The sequence below is a fragment of the Equus przewalskii genome, chromosome 1, assembly GCF_037783145.1.
Source record: "Equus przewalskii isolate Varuska chromosome 1, EquPr2, whole genome shotgun sequence".
NCBI lineage: Eukaryota > Metazoa > Chordata > Mammalia > Perissodactyla > Equidae > Equus > Equus przewalskii.
In genome coordinates this window covers 128,126,310-128,144,897 of record NC_091831.1, presented here as the reverse complement: position 1 = coordinate 128,144,897, position 18,588 = coordinate 128,126,310, and the positions used below count along the sequence as shown (strand labels likewise).

Genomic DNA, 18,588 nt, shown 5'->3' with positions numbered 1-18,588 from the left:
CGCAACCAATCGCCAGTGTCCAGTGATGACAGCGGGGAGGCTTGGTGAAGCGCTGACCCGTCCATCAACTTACAGAAGCTTGTGATTCGCACCCGCCCCAGGTGGGCGGTGCCAGGGCGCTTTCCTGGGGCCCCATGTGTGGGTGCCAAGATTCTAAACTAGGGAAATCGGCCTGCTTAGAAAGGAAAACCCAGGAGAGACAGCGAAAGCCAACATTTCTTCAAAAGTTACCTACCACAAGGTTAAATCCATAATGATTGAATCCTGGAAGTGAAACCTGAAATGAAGCGGACTTTCTGTTGCAAATCAAAATAAAGTGAATTTTAATACTACGGGCATGAACTCTCTCTGCAGTGTTCATAACAATTCTATGAAATGGGAGAAAAGGAAGCAAACACAATTTATTTACAGGACTTTTCTGCGTTTTTAGGATGTGAAACTAAAGAAAAAACTGAGTGAATGGTATATAGATACACACATAAAAAGAAACAAATTAATAAAACGTCTTCCTTAGACTGCTATGGTCTCAGAGTTTCTTAAAAAAAATATGCTAAATGTGCTAAGGGTACATGCCTGGCACACAGTGAGCATAACTCTAGAATAGGAGCTCTTAACTATTTTCTATCCCTATGCCTACCTTCTAATTATTAACAATACCACTGGGGAGTGATTTTCACTCTCTGAATACCGTGCATAAAACATGATCAGATGAGCTTGACTTGCGATGTATTTTGTTAAATGCTCACCTTAAAGACAACCGTGAAAGCATAAGCACAGCATTGATTCTCTCCAATAAATTATGCTTGAACTTTCCGGGAAAATAGGCTACTCAGTTCTTCAACAGAATCAACAACTACTCTGCGTTTTAGAATTAAAGAATCTAGACAATAGGTTAAATTAACATTATAATAGCAGGAAGTGTATTGGAAATTATCTGTAGCTTTGTCTAAACCTTGGAGTCTAAGATTACAGCCAAATTCCTACTAGAAAAATCAATAAGCCTCAGGGTGTTCCTTTGTTCTTTGTCATCATGTCCCTCTCAATCGTTCCTTCAATGCACATTATTTCCTTTTCAGTTAAAGTGGCTTCTATAAAGCCTGAATTAAGAATTAGAACTCATATGCCAGATGACTGCAGAGATTACACCTGAGTGGAGGATCCACCAGTCCTTCCTCCTAGTCCACGTGCCAAGTAAATTGCTAGAAAGAATTGCAAGAATGTATACCTTTGCACACAGAGGCAGTCTACATATTACTATAACTGTGTTTGTATGTTTGTCTTTTTAATACCAATTATGATAGAAAAGGATGCATGTTAGAGTAAAAAATTAGGAAAAAGGCAGTAATGCCTAGTAAAAAGTCTTAATTTAAACGTTTGCTTTGCAAAAGTGCCTCCCCTTACAGTTAAATAAAATAGAGCTGTGTGGTGTGAACTTGAAAATTTCAAAGGGCTAGGGAATTAAGAAAAGTTGTAGTATGTATGAATGAAGTTTCTGCCTAAATTTATAGAAAAGAATATCTTTAAGTCATGTTAAATAGGTATGCTTGCTTTGCTTAGGCAGAAATGCATTTAATAAATGATAATGATTGTAAATGTCATTACATTACATTACATTACAAACTGGAGATTGCAATCATTAACGTATGCTTTATGAAAAAGAATATTTTTATTCTGGAGGCTCTAGTAATTTCATCATAATATGTATGATGTACTGAGTCCTATTGCACAAAAAAAGTCGTAGTCTGTCTTCAAGAAATTAACATTTTAGGGGCTGGCCTGGTGGCACAGCAGTTAAGTGTGCACATTCTGCTTTGGTGGCCTGGTGTTCTCGGTTGGGATCCCAGGTGCGGACACGGCACTGCTTGGCAAGCCATGCTGTGGCAGGCATCCCACATATAAAGTAGAGGAAGATGGGCACGAATGTTAGCTCAAGGCCAGTCTTCCTCAGCAAAAAGAGGAGGACTGGCAGCATTTAGCTCAGGGCTAATCTTCCTCAAAAAATAAATAATAAGTAAAAAAAATTAACATTTTAGTTATGAGAACTAAACAGATACAGAAACAGGTAAACGATTTAGATACTTAAAATTAGTATTAAAGGTAGTGGATTTTTATGAAGAAACAAAATGTGTACTCAATAAATGAATGTACCCAACCAATGAACATCCAGAGTATTTTTTTAAAGCTAGAAAATCATATTTTCCAAACTAATAACAAAGACAATCTACACTCAATACACTTAGATGATTTTGATTATTTATGTCAATGAAAATATCAGCATAAAAAGGTGAAACAGCATTCCATTAGCATAATTACGTAGTCTAAATAGCCTAATGGGAATAAAGAACCTGTAAATGTAAACACAAAGCCAGCTAATTAAATTTATTGATGAAAAATGTCAAAAACATTATGCTCTCCAGAAAAGTCTTGCTAAATTTTCCCTAGTCCGTTGTACCAGTGGAGTAGGAAGTAGCAAAACTCCCTTAAATCTAGTCATCTTGGGTTGAAAGACCTTTAACTTAAAAATCACTACAGAGAATTCATGTGGAAGGTCTTCAAAGCCAAATCCCAGCACATGTTTTATTAAGGTTTTTTCCCCTCCTCGAGCTTACTGAGTTGTCTTGGCCCTCCTGGAACAGACCTGGCTCAAAAAATTAAAAGGAAACAGGTTTTAGTAGAATGAATCTAGTATTAGAACACAGGGAACATTAATAAAACCACTACTACCAGAGCAAATGCTTACAGCGCTTACTCTAGCTTCCAGGCGCTCTTTTAAATGTTTTACATTAAACCAGAACATTTTAAAAGCTGGCCCCTTAGGTTACGGGGTATTGTTTTGTTTTGTTCCTAAACTGTAGTTTCTATAGGCATTTGTAGCGTCTTAGCAGAATTCCCAGATCTCGAATCCTAAATCGTACGACGCGGAAGAATCACACGCAGATTGAGCTGTGGTACAATCGAAAAGAATTCCGGAAGTGGGAAGGCGGAGGTGGGAGGGATCTGTGTTGAGGGCGGTGCGACCGCGCGGGGCGGTGCAGGCTGGCGGAACCCGCGCTAGCGAGGTCAGTGTTGCGAAGGGGACTAGTCCGGCGCGGGACGCGGGGCTTTTGCAGCCCAGCTGGTTCCGGCCGGGGAAGATGGCGGTGGCTGGGGCGGCGTCCCGGGAGCAGCTGGTGGGCTGGTGCACCCAGCAGTTGCAGAAAACTTTCGGCCTGGATGTCAGCGAGGAGATCCTGCAGTAAGACCAGTTTGGGTCCGAGGCGGGAAGGAGCTCTGGGATGTGCTCTGGCTGAGTGAACGGGGAAGCGGGGAGGACTAAAAAGTTGATGAGTGAAGTAATGTGATAAAAGGGCGTGTTGTTGGTATCCAGGCGCGGGGTTTTGACCTGCGGCTTTATAATTTAGCTTCTGGAATAAGGTGTCATGCTCCACAGTCGGCCGATGGGGCCCTTTTTCCTAGGAAAACGCCAAATCCGTGATAATTGGACCTGTAAGACTGTCCGGGAGCCAGTTTCCTCATAGATCCTGGAGAGAAGGGGCAAGCCAAATTGTCTTTCCATAAATTCTTTACACTGAACATTTTAGTTTGCCCGATGTGGGTTGTGTCAAATAGGACCTGGAATGTAAATGGGGGCGGCGTGGTACAGTGCAAATAACTCCTGACTCAGGAGTCCCAGGTTCTATTTTTGTTGTCATTTACTAATTTTGGAAGCTTGGGCAACTTAATTTCCCTCTCCGTGCCTTACTTTCCTCATTTATAAAATGAATAATTAGCAGAGTTTATCTTTAATCCTTATGATTTTTACAAAATGGAGATAGTGACATGATTTAATATCTGTTTTCAATTATTTATTTAACAAACGTTTGTTGCGCTACTGCATGCAAGGTGCTCGGGCAACAAAGACCATTGAGACAATTGGGTTCTGCTTGATTGCTGAGTGCCAGGTGTTTTGGGAGCACGAAGTAAAAGACTCATTGAGATTTGAGAAACTCAGAAGGTTTACTGCAAGGGATGACTTTTACCTGAGAACTAAAGGATGGATAAGGTGGGGGTGCAGTGTTCGGCCGAAGGGAAAAACGTCTGCAAAAACTGGACTTGATCAAGGAACCTGAAAGTGTTTCTTGATTTGATTCTTTGTTCATTGATGCTGAAACCTAAATGGCAATTCTAGGGCTTTTGTAGGAAGCAATGTGAGTTTGGGAGAAAATAGACTTGTTAGGAAGGAGACAGTTAAGAGAGCGTATTTTGAGTGATTTTTTTTTTTTGAACCCTGGGATAGACTATCAAAAAACCCAGCCAAATCTTATGACTTGGCTTTACCCTTGTTTGAAGGCATATCAGGTTTTAATTAGTGTTCAAACATCTTATAAAGCTGTGGAATGCTGTCAAATAAAATAATGAGACTTTGCAATATACCAAACCGAAAAAAGTCGTTCAGTTAAAAAAAAACAAAAAACAGGGGCCGGCCGGTGGCCGAGTAGTTAAGTTCGCATGCTTGGCATCACCGGCCCAGGCCTTCGCCGGTTGGGATCCTGGGGGCGGACATGGGACCGCTCACCAAGCCATGCTGAAGCGGCGTCCCACATAGCACGACCAGAGGCGCTCACAACTGGAATATGCAACTGTATACTGGGGGGCTTTGGGAAGAAAAAAAAGGAAGATTGGCAACAGTTTTTAGCTCAGGTGCCAATCTTTAAAAAAAAGATTGTGGCTTTTTTTGATGAATCAACAGTGGAGTATGGATAAATGTACTGTTTTCAATCTCAGAATCCAATTTTATCTGCTTACACACTATCAGGAAAATTCTAATTCTCATAGATTGTGGTTTAACAGCTCATTTTGCAGCCTTAGATTTTATTCTGTTAAACTTATCTACACCTTTGAAAGAACAGTGATTAGAAATTTCTTTTAATGTCAAAGAGCTAAGTATGGCTGAACACCTGCTTGCTTGCTTTTTTTTTTTTTTTTGCTGAGGAAGATTGTCCCTGAGCTAACATCTGTAGCCAATCTTCCTCTTTTTTTTTTTTTAAAGATTTTATTTTTCCTTTTTTCTCCCCAAAGCACCCTGGTACATAGTTGTGTATTTTTAGTTGTGGGTCTTTCTAGTTGTGGCATGTTGGGTGCCACCTCAGTGTGGCCTGATGAACAGTACCATGTCCGTGCCCAGGTTTTGAGCTGGCAAAACCCTGGGCCACCGAAGCAGAGCATGTGAACTTAACCACTTGGCCACGGGGCCAGCCCCAGTCTTCCTCTTTTTACTTGAGGAAGAGCAGCCCTCAGCTAACATCTGTGCCAGTCCTCTTCTATTTTGTATGTGGAACGCCACCACAGCATGGCTTGATGAGCTGTGTGTAGGTCTGTGCCCAGAATCCAAACCTGTGAACCCTGGACCACCGAAGCAGAGCGTTTGAACTTAACCACTACACCACCAGTCTGGCCCCGGCTTGCATTTTTTAAATCATAAGTATAAGTTAGACAAGACTTGTTCAAAACTTGAAATAAACACTAAAGCCACCTATAATATATTGCTATTTGAACCACTTATTAGGTTTTCACTAGTTATTGCACAACAGGCTATGATGTCATGGTGAAAGCATTTGCTGTGTAAATTTGCTGTGCCTTGCCTAACATTTGAGAATTACTCAGGTGTACTATAGTAGTGTGCCAACTTGAACAATTTGGCATTAGTGGCCCGAACTTTTTAGAAAGACAGCAGAGAGCTGTTACCTTCCTAATCAATGACATGTTTATGAAACATTAAGATCTATACACAGAGTTAGCAAAATAAACTTTGTTCCACAGTCTGCCTTAGTTCATGTTTTGGTTGATTCTATTTCAGTAAGATTTCGTATATAACATATTTGGATTATGTTGTTCTTTACTATACTTTGCTAAATCGTTAAAAGGACATTTATTTAAATGTTTCTGTGACTCTTTAAATACTTCCCTAGTGGTTTGAATACTTCCGAATTAAATAATCCCTTGAGGTTCCTTGCATCCCACTGAGTCCTTGATAGCAATTAATCTTTCAATGGGGGTTGGTAAACTTGAGGATTAAACTGATTAAACTGTAAAAGTCCTGAAGAATGATTGTGTCTGTTTTTTAATCTATCATGGATTAGAACATGTTGTTAATGATGCCCAAAAGCTCAGATTTTGTTCACCTATAGATCATAACTCTGTAAATCCACAACCACATTAGGAAAAGAACCCAGTACATATGCTGCAAACAATGAAACAATCACATGATTTTTTTAATTTAAAGGATATAGCGTTATTATAATAATTTTTCTTGTATCCCATACTGGTGTGTCTGAATTACAATTTCTTCAGATTTTATAATACTTTCATGCTCTGATATCTTCATTTATAAGTAATGTTTCTCGCTTCTTTTTCTCTAATGATGTGACATATTCACTGTAGAAAACTAAAAATATCAAAAGGATAAAGGAGGAAACCAAAATTACCATAATACTACAACCCAGAGATAACCATCATTTCTCTCTTAGTGTTTTTTCCCCATGCATATTGTGATACATTTTCAAAACATATTTATTGTAGGGGAAAAGAGAAAATAAAAATAACCCAAAAGCTCTCTCTAATCCTACCACTCAGTGGTAATCATTTTGGTGTATAACCTTCTAGCCTTTTTTCTACACATAAGTGTATGGCTATACATATTCCTTTTATAGCAGTTGGGATCATATGCTATATAGTCTGTCTTACTATTTCGCTTACCGTTATGTGAGTGCATTTTCTCAGGTCAATAATAATTATTCAAAAATTTCACTTTTCGTGGTGGCGTATTACATTTTGTAGAGTCCAAAAACTTGAGTTCAATTACCCCTTCTCCATCAATGGATGTTTTAAATAGCTTCCAGTTTCTCACTAATTCAAATAATGATGCAGTTAACTTTTTTGCGTAAATTTTTCTTTGTCTCATTTCATGTAGAGTTCAATGGAATTACTGGATTAATATAAACCAATGAAATTATTGGATTATTTTTACAGCACTTCGAATGTGTTGTCTGATTGATTCCTAGAAAAATTGTACTGACTTGTACTCTCACCCCATTCACTTTTAGGAACCCTTTCCTTAAAATAGATCTGCTTACTCTGATGTGATGCTAATCTTGATTTATAATTTTTAAGAATGTTAATAACTGGTTAGATTTTAGTATATATTCATATTTTTAGCAAAAAGTAGAGAAATTTTAGGTTTTGCAGTATAGAGATTTAAATAATTTGTATTGTTCCTAGGAAAATATAATGACTGCAGATGTGTAGTTATAGGAAGTATTCCTACATTAAGGACAGCCCTAGGGCCCGGCTGGGTGGTGCAACGGTTAAGTGTGCACGTTCTGCTTCTCGGCGGCGTAGGGTTTGCCAGCTCGGATTCCGGGTGCAGACATGGCACTGCTTGGCACACCATGCTGTGGTAGGTGTCCCACATATAAAGTAGAGGAAGATTGGCAGCAGTTAGCTCAGGGCTGATCTTCCTCAAAAAAATAGAAAAATGGACAGCCCTATAAACCTGTCTTCAAACACTGATTTGATTCTAGAAATATAATAAGGTTATAGGAAATTTAGATTATGAACTACTTGAGGTCAAGCTCTTTATCCTAATCAAATTTATATCCCTAGCATCTAGCATAGAATTTGGCTCAGAGTAAACCCTCTAATGGAATGGTTTTTACTACCTTCATCTCTGTTATGATTATTGAAAAACATAGTGTAAGCTAGCCTTGTTTCAACAACTTACTTACATCTTTGCTTCCTGAGGTATGTTTTGTCAATTGAGAGTGCTGAAGAGATACGAGAATATGTTACTGACCTCCTTCAGGGAAATGAGGGCAAAAAAGGTCAATTTATAGAAGAGCTTATAACCAAATGGCAGAAGAATGACCAGGAGTTGGTTTCTGATGTTCTGCAGCAGTCCCTCAAAAAAGATGGTAAGTTAAGTTAATGTAATTAAGTAAAGGTTGAAATATTGGTAAATGGACTGGTTTATAGGACCTGGTATTTTCTGTCACCCTGTATTTCCTCACAACTGACTTAAGCAGAGTCATATGTATACATATTTTTCATTGCATTCTGCTCAATCTGTAATGAAGTTTGTTCTAGTTCAGACTTTTTCAACTTGGAAGATAGCACAAAAATACCTGTTTGCAGATAGAAATGTGGCTTCAGAATAATTTCAAAAATTTGTGCATGGATTAAAGAAACACTTTTCAGTTATTTGTATACCTGGATGAAAGTAAAGGTTGACCAATTTTAGTATGAATAGCATTTAGAAGTAACTATTTAATTAAACATTACAAAAGATGAGCACCAAACTAAATAATCTAAGTCACTATTATTATACAATCTAACATATCAGATTTTAATTTAACTTCTTAATCCTAGCCAGTAGTCTATCATTGAACCAATCTAGAAAGTGATGGTTTAAATTTAATTCTGGTTTGAGAGGAAAAGATAATTTAAAAACCTGCCTTCATATCTTGACTTTAAATGTTAAACATCACCTTCTTCTTATTAGCTGTTAGTTTACCAATGAATCCTGCTATTATCGGTCTATCTATGTACATATATATATGTATTTTTTCTTCTTTAAAGAAATTTTAGATGGGCAGAGATCAGGGGACCAGCTGAAGAGGAGTAGGCGCAAAGGGAGAAACAGACAGGAAGTTCCTGCGTTTGCTGAACCTGATGCAACAGTAGAGGTCAAAACACCTTTTGATTTGGCGAAGGTGAGTGCTTATAGGATGAGCTTCTTCTGGCTATATGGAGAAGAGGAGATGATTGATACATTTCAGAGAGCCAAGTGTACAAATTGGTCTAGAATGGCTATTTTTCAACAAATGTATGAATTTTATGAAGAGAAAGTGGTAATGATAACATATTACTTCCTCTATGGTAAACTGTTTTTTTGGCAGCCTGCTTAAACAAGTATTATAAAGACATTTTTGCTTATAAATGAGATTGAGATCTACATACGTACATATGTATATATGTGTGTGTGTATATATATACAAGGTAGAGAATGTTTACTGAAGTGCTCCAGGGCTTCAATTTCAACGTGTTTTTGGGTTTATACTACAAGAATTCAGAATTCTAGTTGTTATTGACAGTGTTCCTATTTTGGGCCATCCACCACCACCACCACTACCACCATCATCATCATCATTTAGCTTTTAGAGCCTTTTCATATTCTCTCTTGGCTCTCAAAATAGCCCTGTGGGGTAAGCAGCAGTGTTTATAATCAGGGCAATTTGACAAGCTAAATTTCCCATCAGAAGGGAGTAGTTAATTATGCTAAGATGGAAGAGTAGTGATCAAAAGATTCTGAATGTGATAACCATGCAAAAAAACATGGAAAAGTGTTTGCAAAATAATGTTAAGTTAAATAAACAAAATAGAGACTAAAATCTTTTATCAAGTGGAATAAAATGAGCAAAGACCATCACAAGCAAAAGAAAAAACACGAATGACCAATAAACATAAAAAGATGTTTGACCTTATTAGTAATTAAGGTAACCAATTTGTCACCCTAATTGCCCAGGACTTTCCTGGTTTTAGCACTGAAAGGCCCATATACTGGGATTCCCCTAAGTCCTGGGCAAAACTAGATGATTGGTTACTCTACTAGTAATCAAATATATACATATTAAATCTCTGAGATATTGCCCATCAAATTGTCAAAGATTTTAAAAAGAGAATACTCAGTGATGATGAAGTTGTATTAAACCAGGAACCTTCTGTATACTACTGGTGGCAACATAAATGGGTTTAAGCTTTCTAGGGGACAGTTTGGCAGCATACATCAAGAACCATGGGACTGTTCATAGACTTTTGACTTAGTAATATGACTTAAAAATCTAATTAAGAAAGTAATCAGAAATCCACACAAAACACTTATGTTCTGTACAATGTTATTTATAATACTGAAAATTTGAATGACCTGATTGTTTAGAAGTAAGGGAAAGATTAAATAAATTATAGTTTTCTTATTTGATGGAATACCATGCAGCTAATAAAATTGTTTTCCAAAAAATCTAATTTGGGAAAATGTTTATCATAGAATATTGAGTGAAAAAAGCATGGATCAAAGATATATATGTCTGATTTTGTGTGTTTAAAAATATTTATATATTCTATACACATACTTTCATACACATACGTAGGAAGGCTAGAAGGGAAATGTTAAAAATGGTATTTCTTCAGATGATATGACAATAAGTGTTTTAATTTTTCTTCTTTATAGTCTTGTATTTTCTATTTTTATTTTGACAATGAACATGAATAGCCTTTTTAAAAAACAGCTTTATTGGAGTATAATCGACATACAATAAACTGCACATAATTAAGATATACAATTTGATGGGTTTTTTTACCATCTTAACCATTTTTAAATGTGTAGTTCAGGAGTGTTAAAAGTGTATTCATATTATTGTGCAACGATCTCCAGAACTTTTTGATTTTGCAACACTGAAACTCTATAACCGTTAAACAGCTCTGCATTTTCCCCTCCCTGCAGCCCCTATCAACCACCATTCTACTTTCTATGAATTTGATTGCTTTAAATACCTCATATAAGTGGAATTATACAATATTTGTCTTTTTGTAACTAGCTTATTTTACTTAACATAATGTCTTCAAGCTTCGTTTATGTTGTACCATGTATCAGAATTTCCTTCCTTTTTAAGGCTAAATAGTGTTCCATTTTATGTATACTACTTTTTGTTCATCCATTCATCCCGCAATGCACATTTTGGTTGCTTCCCCCTGTTAGCTATTGTGAACAGTACTGCCATGAACATATCTCTTATGAAAATATTCATATTCTTATTCATATCTCATATGAAAATATCTCTTCAAGATCCTATTGTCAGTTCTTTTGGGTGTATACCCAGAAGTGAGATTGCTGGATCACATGGTAATTCACAAATAGGTTTTTTTAGATGGAAAAAACCAACAGAATAATAAATAATGTAACAAAGACCTTTGTGCTCACCACCCAGAATTGACAGTTGATAGGATTTTTTATATTTGCTTCAAGTCTTTTTTTTTTTTTAAATAAAATAGATGAAACCTCACATAGAAAGTTGATTCCTCCTTCCTCCCATACCAGTGGTTCTCAATTTTGCCCCCCCAGGGAATATGTCTGGTGACGTTTTTGGCTGTCACAACATGGGGGCAAGGGATGCTACTGGCATCTAGTAGGTAGAGACCAAGGATGCTGCTAAACATTTTACTGGCTGTAGGTCAACTTTCACAACAATCAGTCAATAGTTGAGAAGTTGCAATACACTGTCCCATTTCCTCTGACCCTACAGATGATTATTATCGTGATTGTGGTGTGAACCTTAATAGCCTATTTTTTCACGTATGTATAGGAGTCTATTAATAATGTATAGTTTTGTGTAATTTTTAAAAATGCAAATAAATAGTATAACTGTCACTTTGCAAACCTTTTTTTAGAACTATTTTTGAGAGCTGTCTATACTAATTTGGTTTGTTTCTCTTAATCCCTATATAATAGTCCACTGATTTCTTTTTAATTAAGGTTTAGCCATTTTATTTATTTATTTATTTATTTTTGGTGAGGAAGATTGTCGCTGAGCTAACATCTGTGCCAATCTTCCTCTATTTTATGTGGGACACTGCCACAGTGTTGCTTGACAAGCGCTGCTAGGTCTGTACCTGGGATCCGAGCCTGTGAACCCTGGGCTGCCAAAGCAGAGCGCTCGAACTTGACCACTACACCACCAGACTGGCCCCTATTCCGCTGATTTAATTTCTCCATTTATTAATCCATAAATGCACATTTATGTTGTTTGTAATAGTTTGCTATTATGAATAGTACTGCAGTGAACATTCTTATACATATTTCCTTTATGTAACTTGAGAGTTTCTCTAGGGTATATATACCTGTTATTAGAATAGCAGGGTTATAGGCTTTGTTAGTTTTTCTTTTATTGAAACTACCAAATTGATTTTTTTCCCTAAAGATTGGCACCTAAGCTAACAACTGTTGCCAATCTTCCCTTTTTTTTTCCTCCTGTTTTTTCTCCCCAAATCCCGCCAGTACATAGTTGTATATTTTACATTTCTGGTAGGTGGATGCCACTTCAGCATGGCCCAATGAGCGGTGCCATGTCCGAGTCCCGGATCCAAAACAGGGAAACCCTGGGCCACTGAAGTGGAGCACGCGATCTTAACCACTTGGCCATGGGGCTGGCCCCCCAAATTAATTTCTTCTTTTTAAATTAAAAAAAAATTTTTTTTTTTTTTTTTTGAGGAAGACTAGCCCTGAGCTAACATCTGCCAATCCTCCTCTTTTTGCTGAGGAAGACTGACCCTGGGCTAACATCCGTGCCCATCTTCCTCTGTTTTATGTGTGGGACGCCTACCACAGCATGGCTTGACAAGCAGTGCCATGTGCACACCTGGGATTCGAACTGGCAAACCCCTGGCCACCAAAGCAGAACGTGTGCACTTAACCACTGCGCCACTGGGCTGGCCCCCCAAATTAATTTCTTAAGGTGGTTGTACCAATTTTATTCTCCTGGAGAAAAGATCTCTGTTTTTTCCTTCTTTGCCAGTACATAGTACTGTCAGTCTTTTAAAGTTTTGCTCATCTTAAGTATAAGTGATGGTATCGCATTTGACTTTTCATACCCAGGAATACTATAAAAGACACTGAGTATCATTTTGGAGAATTTGTTGGTTTGTTTTTGGTTTTGAGATTTTTTTTGCCTTTTGGGTTATTCTGAACTACTTATTCATATCCTTGACTTGTTTTTCTACTGAATTGATTTTTTTTTTCAGATTGATTTATAGGAGTTCTTTAAGTATTCTGTATATTACACCTTTGTTAAATATGTTGTAGATATCTACTGGCCCCTGTTTTGTCCTTTGTGGTATCTTTTGATTCACAGGAATTTTAAATTGTGATGTAGTAAAATATATTGATCTTTTTCTTTGTTTTATGTGTTTTATAGCTTAAGCTTTAATGCATTTTTCCCACCCCAAAGTGAAAAAGATACTCTCTTAAATTTTCTTAATAGTTTAAAAGTTTTGATTTTCACATTTAGATTTGTAATCCATCTGAACGTTATTTTGAGTCATTTTTTCTATTACTCTTAATCAGTAAAGATACTTGTTTTTAAGTAGATGTACTTTACGTATGTGTGTGAATGCACGTTTTATAAGTGGTGATTGAAAGTATATAGAAACTTAATAAGGTGAAAGTAGAATGGAAGCATATGACAATATTCTGATCAGAATGATGAAATAGTAGATGAAATTTTTAAAGCCTTATTTCATAATTTTTAAAATAATTATGAAATAGCATAGAATACAAGAGTAAACTTTTAATAAATTAATTTTTAATATCTGTGGATGTTAAAGTTGTTAGAGAAAGTTGAAAACAGCATGGGAACTATTATCTATGTTTTCTCCTTTGAGTTGATTTCCTCAAGATGCTATTTTGAAAATTGTAGTTCTGTTTTTAAATGTTTTGAAGTTATTGATAAATATTTTTTAGTCTATATATGCCATCCATTTAAGTAGTTCTTTTTTGTAATTCTTCAGTCTTTTAATTCATTCAATCCTGTTTTGCTCTAATCTGTTTGGTCAACTTGCTCATTTACCAATCCACATTAAAGAAGCCTGCGTTGGCTATGTGAAATTCCTACTGCTAACCTAACTTCTTAGTGCAATAGATGCCAGTCTTATCTTGACAAAGTATTTCACTATTTATATTAATGGCTGTTAATGAAGAAAGGTTTTTTGGTGCTTGCTATTAAGTAAGTTTCATAGGGTAAAAAAAGCTATGGTTCAGGCATGAGTAGGGAAAGATCTTCAAATTAATAATGATTTAACTTTTATTTTGTATCTCTGAATGCTTTAAGAGCAATTTATCCCTCAGCAACCTGTTTCTGAGTCTATATTTTGTCTTTAAGTGTTTTGTATTCATTAAGCAAACTTGGAAAATAAGTTTGAAAAAATGGTTTATCCCCTATGCGGTAATTTCTTGTTAAAGCCGCAGTGTATACTGAATTAGTGAATACCGAAGTGTTGCTCCTAGTGGAAATACAGGTTTAGGTTTCTGCAAGCCTCTGGTCACAACATTTCTATCAACCAATCAGTACATAACCTTATTTTATGTGTATTTCTGTTTAAAGACACTTTATTTAATATATGTGTTGTTGGGCTGGCCCAGTGGTGTAGTGGTTAATTTCGTGTGTTCTGCTTCGGTGGCCCAGGGTTTGCAGGTTTGGATTCTGGGCATGGACCTACACTGCTCATCAAGCCATGTTGTGATGGTGTACCACATACAAAATAGAGAAAGATTGGCACAGATATTAGCTCAGGGCTAATCTCCCACACCAAAAAAAAATATATATGTGTGTGTGTGTGTATGTGTGTATGTATATATATATATGTTGTTGATTCATTAACATGGAACTCACGGCCAACAGCACTATAACTCATGTCTGAAGAAAGCTTATCAAATACATCTATTTTCTATGTAAGATGCAGCCTTCTTGTGCTTAGGAACACTAGACAGCACTTCAGCAGTATGTATGAAGGCCATTTTAAATGGCGAGATCATCAACAAAAAGCGCAAAAATGCAAAAAACTGGCACTAAATAGACTAAAGAAAGACATTTGTTCACAGTATGAAAGCTGAAACAAGAAGGCAGATCATTGCCTTGCTCAACCTTAGCTGGAAATATGTGCATTTGGTGATTCAAAGTTTTTGCCACTCTGTGCATGTCTATGAATGATCATGAAAGAGCAATAAGCAAAACACATTAGGTTTTCTTGCTCGTCTGGAGTTCACATTTTAGTGGTCCAGAGGAAAGGTAGAAAGACAAAGAAGTTTTTTTTAAAGTAATTGTAGATTGTGAAAACTGCCTTGAAAGAAATAAAAGGGGCAGTAAATGGGAGTCAAATACAAATTTTTGCTTAGAGTTTAATCTTCGCCTCTCTACCATCCCTGAGAGCCCAAGATATAATTGAATAGTTTGAAAAATGGTGACCTGCTGGATAAAATATTGATATTGTCTCTATATCTCAACTTTTGGCTTTGGACATTAGGGCATGTCACCTCTCTTTATACTTACCAAAGACTTTTTGTCTTCCTTGTAGTAACTTTCCCATCCACTAGAACTCTTGAGATTTTTCTTCTCTGAAACTTCAGTCTCTGGAAATGATTGAGAAACTCTCAATTTAACGGGAGAGTAAGAACTCAGTGTGGGAGAGGCATCTATACACTTTTAAGTGTCAGAGGCTGCTGTGGTCTAAATGTTTGTGTCCCCCTCAAAATTCATGTGTTGAAATGCTAATGCCCAATGTGATTATATTAGAAAGTGGGACCTTTGGGAGTTTCTTACGTCATGAAGGTGGAGCCCTAAAGATGGGATTAGTGTTCTTATAAAAGAGACTCCACAGAGCTCCCCAGTCCTTTTGACCATGTAAGGATACAGTGACCTAGAAGTCATGTCTATGACCTAGAAAAGGGCCCTCACTCAACCATGCTGGCATCCTGATCTTGGACTTCCAGTCTCCAGAACTGTGAGAAATAAATTTCTGTTGTTTATAAGCTACCCAGTCTGTGGTGTTTTGTTATAGCAGCCTGAGTGGACTAAGACAGAGACTGATAAATATAGTTCTTTTTTTAAACTTTTTATTTTATACCATACATATGGACGTGAACTGATGAAATTTCACAAACTGACCATACCTGTATAGTCAGAAACACTGCATCACCATTCATCTAGAAGACCCCCAATGTGCCCCAAAATGGCAACTCTCCCAAGGGAAAACACGTTCTTGACTTTCAACACCATAGATTAGTTTTGTCTGCTTACAAACTTTGTAAAAATGGAGCTAAATAATATGTACTCTTTTGTGTCTGGCTTCTTTCAGTTAACTTTTGTGAGATTTATCCATATTGTTTTGTATAGCTATACCTTTTCATTCTCATTACTACATAGGATTCTATTTAATGAAACATCAATCTACTGTTGAACATATGGGTAGTTTCCAATTCCAATGCTGCAATGAACATTCTTGTACATGTCGTCTGGTGAACGTATTTACGCATTTCTGTTGAGTATATATTCAGGAGTTGAATTGCTGGGTCACAGGATGTGCATATGTTCAGCTTTAGTAGATACCAGTTTACACTCCCACCAATAGTGTACAAGACCTCTAACTGCTCTGTATTCTTTCTTTCTTTCTTTTGAGGAATATTAGCCCTGAGCTAACATCTGCTGCTAATCCTCCTCTTTTTGCTGAGGAAGACTGGCCCTGAGCTCACATCCATGCGCATCTTCCTTTACTTTATATGTGGGACGCCTACCACAGCATGGCTTGCCAAGCAGTGCCATGTCCGCACCCGGGATCCAAACCGGAGAACCCCAGGCCTCCGTTGTGCCACTGGGCAGGCCCCTGTTTTGTTTTGTTTTTTTTAAAGACTGGCACCTGAGCTAACATGTGTTGTCAGTCTTTCTTTTCTTGTCCTTCTCCCCAAAGCACGCCCCCCAGTACATAGTTGTATATTCTAGTTGTAGGTCCTTCTGGTTGTGTTATGTGGGACGCCACCTCAGCATGGCTTGATGAGTGGTGCTAGGTCAATGCCTAGGATCCAAACTGGCAAAACCCTGGGCCGCCGAAGCGGAGTGTGTGAATGTACCCACTCAGCCACGGGGCCAGCCCTCTGCTCTGTATTCTTGCCAATGCTTCATATTTTCTTTTTCAATTTAGCCATTCTATTTGGTGTGGCGTGATACTGCATTGTGGTTTTATTTTGCATTATCTTCATTAGTGAAGTTAAGCACCTTTTCATGTTTGGTGGCCATTTGGATATCTTCTTTTATGAAATTGTTTAGGTCTTTTGCCCATTTTTCTATTGTATCTATCTTTTTCACATTCAGTCAATTTTTTATTGATTTTTCTTATTTTATTCATTGTTTATATTTCCAAATCTGTGAATATCATCTACTTTTAGAGGCATTTTTGTTTCTTATGATCTCCAATTTAGCTATATTTAAATATGTCACATAAACATCTTTTACTGCTACATTTACCTTTCACCAGCTGTAGTAGAGGGTTGAAAGTGAGTAGCAGAAGAGGGAAGGTATATTAGCTGGTTTTTCTAGAGCATAACCTTTCCTCAGACCCTTGATTACAACTAATTTGTATCTCTCCCACTCCCTTCTTTCATGGTCCCTGGGTAGTATATAAGTTGTTATTGAACAGAACTGAGGCTTTCCCTCCTTGATTATTTTTGTTGCCATTAATTATTTGATGTTATTTCTGATATCTTTGTACTATTAGGCACAAGAGAACAGCAACTCCTTAAAGAAGAAGACGAAATTTGTCAGTTTATACACAAAAGAGGGACAGGACAGGCTTGCAGTTCTGATCCCCGGTCGCCACCCTTGTGATTGCCTGGGCCAGAAGCACAAGCTGATCAATAACTGTCTGATCTGTGGGCGTATTGTCTGTGAGCAAGAGGGTTCAGGCCCCTGCTTATTCTGTGGTACTCTGGTAAATTGTTTCTTTTCTATTTTATTCTACTATGTTTTGGTTTAATACACAGGTACATTCACATTCCTAATAATTTCTCTTTTTCTTAGTAAATTTCTTCCCTAAAGTGTCCCGTAAATTCTAGTAGCAGGAATTCGATTTGTCAAACACTGTTATATCCTGGTACTGAGGTTTGTTAGTGAGAAGAGTTTTGAGAACATACATTGTTGAGGGATCCAAGTCTTGTATCAGATTAGCTTCAATTCAAGAGACTTTAGCGCCTGAAATGTCAAAAACTTTTTGTCAGAGTCTTCGCATGTGGCTTATATCTCTAGGGAAACAGAACCATTGTGACATAATCCTCAGGTCATTATGGCTTCTGTTTCTGGGACACCTCCTTTTATAGCTCTGCATTATGTGAGAGAATGGCCTGAAGAGTGTAGCAATAATGACTCTCTTACAAACACCCTTATGAGTTGTCTAGGAAGCTTACTCTGCCAGTTGAGCTGGCTGGCAGAAGCAATGGCATTTGATGTTGGTGTAGGCATCTATTTTATATTGCTTTGTTTTCCCTTCTCTGATGGGAGCTTTAATTTTTCAGTGTACTCAGAGAATAAGCTGATAGACAATACATGACCTGAAAAATGTGGTATCTACCATGAAAAATGTTTATAAAACAGCAGTAAATGTCTTCCCATGTGAGACTTTCTCTAGAGAAACACCCTACAGCTGCTGGCAGGTGCTTTGTGTGCCACTGAGGCAACTGCTAGGAAGTACAGTGTTTTCTCTTAGGTCACTTGGATCCTTCAGTTCAAGACACAGAGTAATGTAAAGTGAATTGACCTTGAAGTCTTGCAGTGTTATAAGCTCAGTATGAAATTGTTTTTGGGTAAGCCCTTAGACTTCCTTCTTACAATTGCAGTGCTTTTATAATAAACAGAACTTTGCTTAATATATTTATTATTTTATAAGTAGATAATGTTCAAAGGCAAAGAAAATATGTATAGAGTAAAAGCTAGACTGGTTTTCACTGGTGGCACTGTAATT

General features: G+C 37.2%; 1 protein-coding gene across 3 annotated transcripts in view; it reads left to right on the top strand.

Moving 5' to 3' along the window:
* Positions 1-2,962: 2,962 nt before the first annotated feature.
* Positions 2,963-18,588, top strand: part of TRIP4 (thyroid hormone receptor interactor 4) — a 57,129-nt gene continuing 41,503 nt past the window's right edge. For 2 of the 3 annotated variants that reach the window (XM_008535027.2, XM_008535026.2), the window contains exons 1-4: positions 2,963-3,235; positions 7,780-7,949; positions 8,614-8,747; positions 17,350-17,562. In XM_008535027.2, coding sequence (XP_008533249.2) covers positions 3,135-3,235; positions 7,780-7,949; positions 8,614-8,747; positions 17,350-17,562 — 618 coding nt within the window. In that variant the 5' untranslated portion in view covers positions 2,963-3,134. Of the gene's footprint in view, positions 3,236-7,779; positions 7,950-8,613; positions 8,748-17,349; positions 18,431-18,588 lie in introns of all 3 variants that reach the window. The other variant, XM_070577198.1, reaches the window with a different exon arrangement.